We start from the raw sequence: 11419 nt of genomic DNA on the forward strand, positions 1-11419 counted from the left end.
GAGGAGTATGTGCCATGGATTGCACTTTGATTATATGAAATGGAGTTTTTGAATAAGTGGTTGTAGATGCCATCATACACTTACTGCAGAATGAGACATTATGTGGTATAACTTGCTTGTATCCAGCCAAAAGGTGACTGCACAGTCATAAACCATAGATATTCCTATGCATTTAAATGGCCTTTATTTACCTTCCCCTTGTTAAAGTAATGAATGACTTTCCGGCAAAGCCCTTCTTTTCGCTGCCATTCTGTCTGAGCTGGGTAATGCAGGAAAACACGAAGGGGTCGATCCTCCCACTGCAACAGTTCCCAGTACAGAAGTAATGTGAAGGCCGCCTCTGTGGAAAAGAACACATTTTACTCTGTAGGACTATAACATTTAATGCACACTATTCTCACACAGTTATACTGTTATATCTTCTAAAAAATGCATTAGGACTCAGCAAACACCTATTGTCATAATACTGGCAGAAATCATTGATTTTATTACCTGTAGACACACACACACACACACACACACACACACACACACACACACACACACACACACACACACACACACACACACACACACACACACACACACACACACACACACACACACACACGCACACACACACAAACACGGTCCCAGGTCTCTTACAAAATAAAAAGTCAGCACAAGCATAATGAAAGTGATGGCAATTAGTAAATAGGCAAATGAAAACAAATAAATAACGCAAGCTTGAAACTAAGATTCTTTAGTATGGGGACGACAACAAAGACAACACAGTGATGATGATGTTGTTCTCCTTTGCACACAAATCATACAAGTAAACATCCTTAAAGCTGAAAAAAAATTACAGAATATTCCAAACTTGCCCACATGTCAAAACAGACAACAACTAAAGTAAACTAACAAAGATATAAGAATGCTGCCATGAAAGCAGAAAGGCAGGGCTACTACAAGCACCCGATCTTAAGGATCACATGAAAGATAAAGCATTTCTCTGGAAAACAAAGTGTTGTGAGAACAGACCTACAGAAGCAAAAAAACACCAGTGAAGTAGGTGTGATTGTTCAGTTTATTCAGCTTATGCATTGTATTCATATAGTTAAGGGAAAGCTATTGAGAAAATTAGAAATAAAAAATGAAGTGAGAACAGATGGAAATTAATATTTTGAACAGAACTGTCCTTTTCATGGAAGGAAGCAGTTCTAAAAAAGTGATGGATATCAAAGTTATAAAAATGCAACAAGATTCAATAAGGTACTGTTTCCTAATTGTGCTAATATTGTTCTTGACTTAACTTCTGATTTATTTGTCACCAGAGGCAATTTATTGGACTCAAATATTGATGATGGTATACTTATTTTCAGTTTTACTGACCAAGCACTTCCAAAACTTGAAATGACTGTTTTAAAAATGAGCCTCAGGTTTGTGGTCACAAATATACCAAGGTAGCATGAAGAGAAAACTGAACTTTTACATTTGTAAGAAAATTACATATGAACAGTTTTTTAATAATAATAATAATAATAATAATAATAATAATAATAATAATAATAAATGCAGTGATGAAGTCAGCAAGGATGAACATTTTTGTTCTTGCTTTTTTTCTGAAAATGATGATCTACACAACTATAGTTTCTCAGAATATTGTTTCAGTTTAATTAATTACTTTTATGCCTTCATTTTACAATAATAAATTTAACATGTTTCTGAAGATGAAAATTTAAAATATGGTGTTTATTTTTAGAGAAATACAGAAATAGGAATACAATATATAATATCAGCAGATAAGACCTGATGGCATTTAAAAAGTTAAAAGAAAAAAAAAAACAAATATTATTAATAGAGACAGTGATAAGAAAAAAGGATCTCTGTTACCTGATAGACATCAATATGAGGAGATTTATTATAGTGACTTACGAGATGAACATGTGTATCAGAAATCAGATAAACAAAGCTTAGTGGAAGCTAATTGCCAAGCAATGTTTTTAACTGAATAGGGGTGAGTATTGGATATCTGATGCAAGATAAAATGAGTCTATCATGGAATAAACACAATAAAATATTCTTTATTTTTACTGCGATTCAATGAAACAATGATTTTATCAACCCTCAAGGAGCACCTATTATTGCACGGTGTTGTGGTTATTTTTCAGAATGTGAATACGTTTATTAGCAATTTTTTGAACCAGTTTGAGACAGAATTCCATTCTGACATGAAGGATTCTACAGACTTACGTTTTTGAGTTAAAGGGATTAGGTGGCACCGGAATATTTATTGGATAAGTGTATGAAAAGTCTGCACACTAGTATTAAACATGAATATAGTCTTTTAGCTCATCTGCATTGTTCTGGTACAGAAAATAAAACTACATGTATTACTTTTAAATTTCTTTAGGTAAAATGTACAGGCAACCTGGTGTATATAGGGTAGACTAGTAATAAATTGAAGACAAGGTTGCAGCAACATTAAGGAGATGTTAGGAATAAGAGAATTAATAATCTACAGGACTGTTATGGATGCAATGTTTCTGATATAAAAAAACAATGGTGTTGGATCAGATAAGAAATTATAGAATGACAGTTTCAGATATTAGAATTTATTACAAAAAGAATCAGTGTTTATTTTAAAATATTAATAATGAAATACTTTAAAATGCATGGGTTTATATAATGAATGTGCATGTAATAATTAAATGTTAATTGCTATATGCTGTTTTTTTTTTAATTAAGGAATATTTGAATATGTGCATTTTTATTTTAAAATTATGTTACTTAAAGTACAAAGTAAAATGTGACAACATCAGCTGCTCACACTTGAATGTCAAATGCTTCATTCTTTTTTAATTCAGCTGTACATAGCTAGGACTGTGTATCCATTTTTTTCATATTCAACAGTAAAAGCAGTGTGTTTTTTCAATCCTATCAGATGCTCTTTTTCGTATTATATTCTAATGACAGGGGAACAATGTGCTGTGAATGAAACAGCATATTGTCTTTGTGAAGTCTTTAACTAGGTAATGTGCACAGATCAACAAGTACATGCAGCACTCAACCTAAATTAAGTAGCCAGCAGCAAAAACTGCAATCCACCTATCTGGCCAGTCTAAAACTAGCAATTCTCACATTTGTTTTGTTTACTTCTTCCTTTAATATTGTCTTAATTACACCACAGTAAACTTGCCATTGAAAGGGTCATTCAACATATCCCTCAAAACATTCTCTATCACTATTTCTTAATGCTAAATTATTAATAGGCTGTAAGCCAACAATGGACTTTTCAGGAGGCTTTCCCCTTCCCCCTGGCATATTATCCATTCTGGGTCTCTGATAAATATGTGTGATGAGTTTTGCCTTGGTTCTAAGAACTGCTTAGCTTAGACTGAATAAGTTGAGTACTCTGTGCTACAATAAGTGTGCATATCTGTTTTAAACTTCTGTTAGCAGTTAGTCCAGACAATTAAGATGAGGAACTTTTAAAAAGCTACTTCTTGAGGTGCAGTGGTTGATTCTCTTAGCCTTCATTTGCCAAGTACTTGGACTTGAGCAAGCCACTTAAACAGACAGTGCTTTGGGGCAACTGGGAATTTGTTTTAGGCTTCTTAACGACTTCCTGAGCTGCAGGTCTAGTAACTACATATGCACATATAAGAAATCTTAGAGTTGGACATGATAGTCAAGATGCAGCCCCATAAGTGCTGTACAAATAAAATACATCACCATCACGCATGATAAAATGTTTTCACTGCATTCCAGGAATGTGAAAAGCTTTTTGTATGCAATGTTACAGTACACAGATTATTTTTGCAAATGCTGTTCTTGGTACTGTAAATGCAACACAGTACATCCGAGGCCTTGTTATTTGGCCATCATATTTGCATTATTACAATGGAATTTCAACTGCTCGACACTGAAACTTTAATGCAAACATTATGCCTCCTCAAGCTTTCTTCCCCTTTTCTCCCTTAATGTAGTACCAGCTGTATTTTTAGCAATGTTCTGAATGCAAAAGCTGCATGTCTCCAACAACTGACAGAGGTTAAATATACTGCATGATCCTTATTCACTGTCCAGATTAAAGGATAAGTGCAATATCATTTAGAAACCCATTATCACATTAAAGCATTACATAAAGTGAATGTTTCATTGCATTTTGCAATATGCAACATTATCTAGTCTACTACCTGTTTAAGCATTAAACCTAAGTGTAAGCATACTGTCAGTAAATTTAGAACTACAGTTTACTTGCTGGAATGGTACAACAGGCTATATTACACTCTGAGAAATAAATATAGAGGATTTTGAGTATGTCTTTCACAGAAAGGTTTCAATTCAGAAAACATGTCTCTTAACCTGCATTGCATTCTTCGTGTTCTTCAAGCCAGATGGCACAGTGGTGCAGCAGTAGCATTGTCGCCTCCCAGCAAGAGGCTCTCTGGTTCGATTCTTGGCTGGGGTGTCTTCTGTGTGGAGTCTAAATGCCCTCCTTGTATTTGTCTAGGTTTCTTCCCATAATTTAAAGACATGCATCTGGAGCATTTCTCCCTGGGCCTCTGCTGAAAATTGGCTTTGTTCCAAGTCGGATTTTCCTGGTAAATAAATAAATAAGCTATCAAGAAATCTAAAATTAAGTGCAGTCACTGTATGACTAATAGCTACACACTCCCAAAGTAACAATATGTGGCACTCTAGAAAAGGCTTAAGAAAAGTGACATTCCATACCTGTGTAATTCTCTGCTTGAAGGTGCATATCACAGAGTTTATGGATATAACGAATATACATCTCTTCTTTGTTGATTTCAGACTTGTAAAAGTTCTGTAAAAGTAAGAAGAATAAGATAAGATTAAATTACATTAGAAAATAGTTTAAAAGGTTTGAAATTCTTGCTTATTGGATGACTGATAATGTATGATGAACAGAAAAAAAGCTAGGAGGCAGAGATGTGGTAAGCAATGCTACATAGGGCTAGACACAGAAGAGTACACAGCAAAGCTAAGCTCCATTTCAGCCATAACTCCTGAGCAGGTCTGCTGAAGTGACAAATTACTGTACACAAGCCAAACAGCTCATGTGCAAGGGGTGTGCACTATGGTTGCGAGAGCTAATGGAACTCACAGAGAGCCATAATGAGCATTAAGGCTGTCTACAGTAATGATGTAACAGTGTACTTACAATGTTGAACAAGCAGAAGTGAGTACATTGTGCTACTGAGAAAACATGGCTTGTGTTCCCCAAGTATGAGGCTCTCTGATCTAGTACTTAATTAAGTCTGATGATCTTCATGACTGATATTCATTGAGAAAGTGATTTACACTGAAGGAATAATTATAAATAAGAGGGATTCAGGGACAGAAAACTCACAAAAAGGGTGAGATCCACAGATGCATGTCAAACCACAAAACAACTGGAGTACAGAGAATATCTCACCTGTACTACTGACAGAGGTATGATTTCAGATACAGAATCACGTATCTGTCAGCATGAAGTCAGTGTACTACAGTTTGACATGAAAGGTGCACTGAATAGCAGCTCAATGCACTGTTCATTTTAATGGTAAGCAGACTGCCATAGCAAACATCACTTAGGTATGGCACACAGTACCCGTAACAACTGTTTTTGGGGGAGTGTAAGACGGTCTACACCTCCACATCCCAAAAACATACATACAAGTACACACACACATTTATATATCTATGTGTATATCTATGTCTATCTAATATATATATATATATATATATATATATATATATAAAATATATATATATATATATATATATATATATCTGTCTATATAAATATATGTGTATATCACTTCATCGAAGTTTACTTACCTCGAACGGCTGTTCAATGAATGGCCCTTCATCGAATGTTTACATCAACAAACGTTTTCCCAGGGAAGGAAGCTGCTTGGGCAACATACAGAAATTTGCCCTTTTCCCCAATGCAATGTGATCGCAAAATTGGTATATGCAAGTAGAGGGGGGGGGGGGTGAGCACAGCTCCCACACTGCGAGGTGTGGGGGCATAGCCCCCCACTATGGTGAGTTTGATGTACTGTGATGTGTGTGTAGGTAGGTAGGTATGCTGGCCAAGTAATTTCTTACCATAAGAAAAATGTTTGTTAATGTGAACATTTGATGAAGGGCCATTCAATGATGTTGCTTCGATGAATAGCCGTTCGAGGTAAGTAAACGTCGATGAAGTGATATAGACCTATTTTATATATATATATATATATATATATATATATATATATATATATATATATATAAAATATATATATATATATATTTATATGTATGTATATAAATAGATATAGATAGATTTATTTATTTATTTGCATTTGTTTACCAGGAAATTCTGACTGGATGCAGGTCCTTATTCAGCGGATGCCCGGGGAGAAAAGCTCCACATCATGTACATGACAAATAGAGATACAAAGTTACAGCAATAGTAAACAACTACAGGTTGTTTGCTTTAATACAATAACAAGATATTGATTATCAACAGTATATACAGCAAATGTTTCTTGTCATTTATAATATTAGTAACAAAGTTGCCAGACAAGATGTTAAAGTATGTAAAGACAACTAGCTATTTCTGACTGTGGTTAGTAGTGGCGGTAGTATAGATGGGTTAAGAGTCTAGGTGTGGGGGGAGGTAAGGGTCGGGTTGTTAGTCTAGATTAGAACAAGGACAAAGCCAGTGCAAATTTAAGTGGAATTTCAGCACAGTCTTGAAAAGGCTATATATATATATATATATATATATATATATGTATGTGTATATATATATATATATATATATATATATATATATATATATATATATATATATATATATATATATACACATACATATATATATATATATATATATATATATATATATATATATAGATAACATCTCTGTTTCTCTCTTTATATATATGTGTGTGTGTGCATATATATATATATATATATATATATATATATATATATATATATATATAGATATATATATATATATATATATATATATATATATATATATATATATATATATATATATATTAATATATATATACATATATATACACATAGGTTCATAGGTGGGTACTAGGCTATCTGCCCAAAGGCATTTATAAGCCTAGCCAGAATGTGTTGGCTTTCGCCATCCCCTTAGATTAGTTCCCTGTGCCTCTGTCCAGCAGAGCCACTGAAGTGATCCCCGAGGTAAAGTTTCTGTTTCCCATTCACTCATCAAGGTTTCTTTTGAAGAGTGTTACCGAGGAGCTCTGCCTAATGTAGATTGGGATCTTGTTCCAAAGCATGGGAAGTCTCTGGGACAGGAATCTATCCCTCCAGCACGTCCTATTTATTGCTGTGGTAAGGTTTAGATCCCTAGAGTGTGTGGCTCGAGGGGATAAGGTTTTCTTTAGGTGGAGCATGTCCATCAATTCTGGGTTGGACATGGCCTTATATGTCAGGCAGAGATCACCTCTGAGTAGGCGGTATGCAACCGAGTACAACTGGAGTTTATTCAGTCGAGCTGCATAGGGCATCTGTTTGAGGCCATTGATCCTCTTGGTGAGGTACTTCTGTGGTCTTTCCAGCTGTTGCAGGTGTCTTGTAAGGTACATCCCAAATGGGGCATTGTACTCTAAGATGGGTCTGATGAGTGATGAGTAGAGGGGCACAATGACCTCTTTTGATCTGGATGCAAACCCTTTTGTGATTAGGTGGGCCGCGTAGAAGGATTTTCTAACCACTTTGGCAATGTGATTATCAAAGGTGAGATTACTATCTACTTGGGTCCCCAGATCCCTTATTACGTCTTCTTTATTTAGGGGATTGCCACCTATGTGGTAATTTGTGGGTACTTTGTTTTTTCCAAAGGGGATGACTATGCACTTTTTGGCATTTAGCTTGAGGCCATGATTTTGACACCAGGTATCTGTTTCAGTGAGACCCTTTTGGAGGATGTCTGTGTCAGCCGGGGAGTCAATTATAGCCCCTAGTTTACAGTCGTCTGCGAACTTGGTCAGCCATAGTCCTCCTGTGCTTGCCTGTACCTCTGAGAAGTATATGCCAAACAGGAGGGGTCCTATGACTGAGCCCTGGGGAGCACCACTTGTAACTGGTTTAGAGACAGACCTAGCTCCCGCAACTGTCACCATGTGGGATCTTTTCATGAGCCAGCTGGCAACCCATCTTGTGACGTTGGGGTTTATGTTCAGGCTGGTGAGCTTGTCTATAATACCAGAAAGGGGAATGGTGTTGAAGGCCTTAGCGAGGTCTAGGTAGGCTGTGTGTACCACCTTTCCCTCGTCTATAGCCTTGGTAACTGTCTCAAATAAGTCCATCAGGTTTAGGAGGCATGATCTTCACTTAACAAAGCCAAACTGGGTAGGGTCCAGTGTTTGGAGGTTCCAAATGTCTCTGTTAATGAGTTCCATGATGATGCACTCCATAGCCTTGCAGACCAAGCTAGTCAGGCTTATAGGGCAATAGTTTCCAGGGTCTGTTGTGGCTCCACCTTTGTGGAGCGGGATAACCATTGCTGTGCACCACTCTACAGGTATGTAGCCTGTGGAGCGGCTGAGGTTGAACAGTGTGTTTAGTTGAGGGGTTAATTCATCTTTGAGCTCGTGTAGAATGCAGCCTGGGACACTGTTCAGTCCCATTGATGCTGAGTTTTTGGCTTTGGAGAGGGCTGTTTTAACCTGAGTGTCTGTGATTTCAGGGACTCTACATTCTTCTGGTATGGTTATGGGTCCTTTTGGGGGTGGGATGGGGGTGAAGTTGGCGCTGAACTTGTCTGCCAGGATGTTGGCGATATTGGTTGGTTCAGTGTATTTTGTACCTTTCTGCACTAACTCCCAGCAGATCTGAGCATTGCCACTTAGATTTTTGACATAGCTAAAGAATGCCTTGTGGTTATCTTTGGAGTCCTGGCAATTTTTCTTTCAATGCTCGCCTTGGATGATTTTATGAGGGATCGTAGTTTCTTGATGATACTGATCAGGGATGTCTTCCCTTCTTGAGATTTTACTCTTTTCTGTACTAGTTTCCTCCTTCTATTTTATAGCTTGTTTAAGTCCACCAGACTGGTTTCCTTTTCTTGGAGGAGTGAATCTTGGTTTTGCTTGGGATGGCATGGTCCATGCATTCTTGTAGCTGCCCGTAGAATGCATTACTAAAGGATTTTTCAGCTTGGACAGTGTTATCCTTCAGCATGGGAGCTTTGAAACTTTCCACCTCGGTCTTAAGTAACTTGAAGTTTGCTTTTGAAAAGTTTTTCATGGTGGCTTTCTTGTCCAGGGGAGGGGTCGTAATATGGATATTCAAAGTGATTTTGTTTATGGTCAGATCTAACCAGCGAGGGGTTGACCTCTGGTGTGGAACATCGGTCGCCCATGTTGGTGATGACCAGGTGCAATATGTTGTCACCTCTGGTGGGAGTGTTGACCAGTTGTATCAGGGCATTTGAGTTTATAAATTCTAGGAAAAGTTGGGCAAGGGAGTTAGTACTTGAGTAGTTTACCCAGTTAATGTTTGGGTAATTGAAATCACCCAATATTAGGGTGTTTGGTAGGACCTTTATGTTTCCCAGTGTTTCCAGAAATGCAGAATGGGGGTCCCGGGACATGGTGGGTGATCTGTAGCAAGCTACAATTTGAATTGCAGTTTTGCTCATTGTTAGTTGCATGTGGATGATCTCTGATGCATCGTGCTATGCCACTAACCTGGAGGTGTGGGTATCCTTGATTAATATGGATACGCCCCTGCCTTTTGTATTTCAATTTGGGTTCTGTGGCCAAAATGTATGGTATGAGTTGTAACCTGGTTGTGCTGGTGTGCTCTCTGGAGCCTTAAACCAGGTTTCTGTTACTGCACATATATCGATTTTCTTCATACCGAGGAGTGCCTCGAGTGCATGCATTTTGAGGTTTAGACTTCTGGCATTGAGTAGCATTACCCTCAGTTTCTTGTTACTTGTGCTATTTACGGTGGTGGGTTTGTCTTTTGAGCCTTGCCTAAAAAAGGCACTATGGGGGTGGCAAGAGCCTTGGCAAGTATTCAAAAGCCTAAGGGTGACAGGTGCAAGCTATCTCTAGTGAAGCAGCGTGGCTTGTCAAGCATGTCATCCCAGACAGACAGACACTGGATCCCCTTTGAATGACACCAGAAACTTAGCCAATTGTTGAAATCGAGAATTTTTTCTTTATACCATGGTATCATTCTTGGTGAGGGCAGGATGCTGCTCACGGTCAGGGTCATACCGGCCTGGGCTACATGATCATGGGCTTCCATGTCTCTTTTCATGTAGTCCAGGGAGGTATGGCTCAGGTCATTCACACCAACATGGACAATGACAGAGTCATATTTGTACTTGTTCTGGAGTGACCTGAGTGCTTGTATTATGTGGCGGATCCTGGCACCCGACAGGCAGCTAACAGTAATCTTCTCCTTATTCAGCCTAGTGAGTGAGACGTCAGTGTGCCTGACTATAGAGTCACCTATTACTAGTATGTTGGGTAAGTTATTTTGCCTTAAGGGCTGTGACTGCATGGCACACTGGTTTTGTGAAGTATGTGTTTCATGGTTTGTGTTGGGGGGTGGAGGTTTCTTGGATGTTTGCTTTGAAGGTCTCTGTTGGTTTTGCAGATTTTTATTTAGAGCCTTCGTGTATGTTTTCATGTATTTATGTGTGTTTTTTGCTGGTGCTGGTTTAATGGGTCTATGCAAGACTGGTGGTGTGATGCAAGTATTTTCCTTCTCCTCTTGACTGTCTGATCCAGTCTTGGGTTGAGAGAGTTTAGCCTCTAGTTTGGCTGTATAACTGCATCTCTCGCATGTATTAGTTCATAGGTTCATAGGTTCATAGATTAGTACTAGGCTAACTGCCCTTTTCAGGCCATTTGAAGCCTAGCCAGTTACCCCATGTGAGAATCAAACCCTGCACCTTGTGTCTTTAAGGTAAACACCTTAACCATTATCTCATCCTCCTACCTACTTATCAGTGTTTGGTGGTAGGAGGAGGGGGTAGTCTGTGTACATGAGGCAGTTGTAACATTGCCTCAAAATGCCCAGATTCACCAGTTGGACTGGAGAGTACACCTGAAACTGCCATTTGGACATGCCTGGATAGGTACAGTGAACTTTTTTACTGGATGGCTGGTAAGGTCGAATAGAGAGCCTTGTCCTTCTGTACAGTACAGGAGGGTCTAGTGCTAGGGTTTATAAGTGCTTGCTATAAGTTTTGAGCAAGTGCCGGGCTGAGAAATGAAAGGCTTGAATGCTTAAGTTGAAAGTTTGTCTAGTTCCAAGGGAAAAATTGAAGAGGTGACTTTGTGGAGCCGGGAATAGTTTTACCCTAGCTAACCAGTGCTGCTCGGCATGCAAAACTGGGCAAATACGGTATTTATAGCAGGGAAATGAA

General features: G+C 38.1%; 1 protein-coding gene across 1 annotated transcript in view; it reads right to left on the minus strand.

The window, feature by feature from the left end:
- DOCK3 (dedicator of cytokinesis 3) overlaps positions 1-11419 on the minus strand; it is a 4843230-nt gene that overhangs the window by 341736 nt on the left and 4490075 nt on the right. Inside the window, exons 37-38 of the mRNA XM_044077993.1 lie at positions 4717-4810; positions 192-340 (exon numbers count right to left, since the gene is read on the minus strand). Of these exons, the coding sequence (XP_043933928.1) occupies positions 192-340; positions 4717-4810 (243 nt within the window). The remainder of the gene's footprint in view (positions 1-191; positions 341-4716; positions 4811-11419) is intronic.

Source organism: Protopterus annectens, chromosome 7.part0, assembly GCF_019279795.1.
Source record: "Protopterus annectens isolate FY-2018-M chromosome 7.part0, PAN1.0, whole genome shotgun sequence".
NCBI classification, from domain to species: Eukaryota; Metazoa; Chordata; order Ceratodontiformes; family Protopteridae; genus Protopterus; species Protopterus annectens.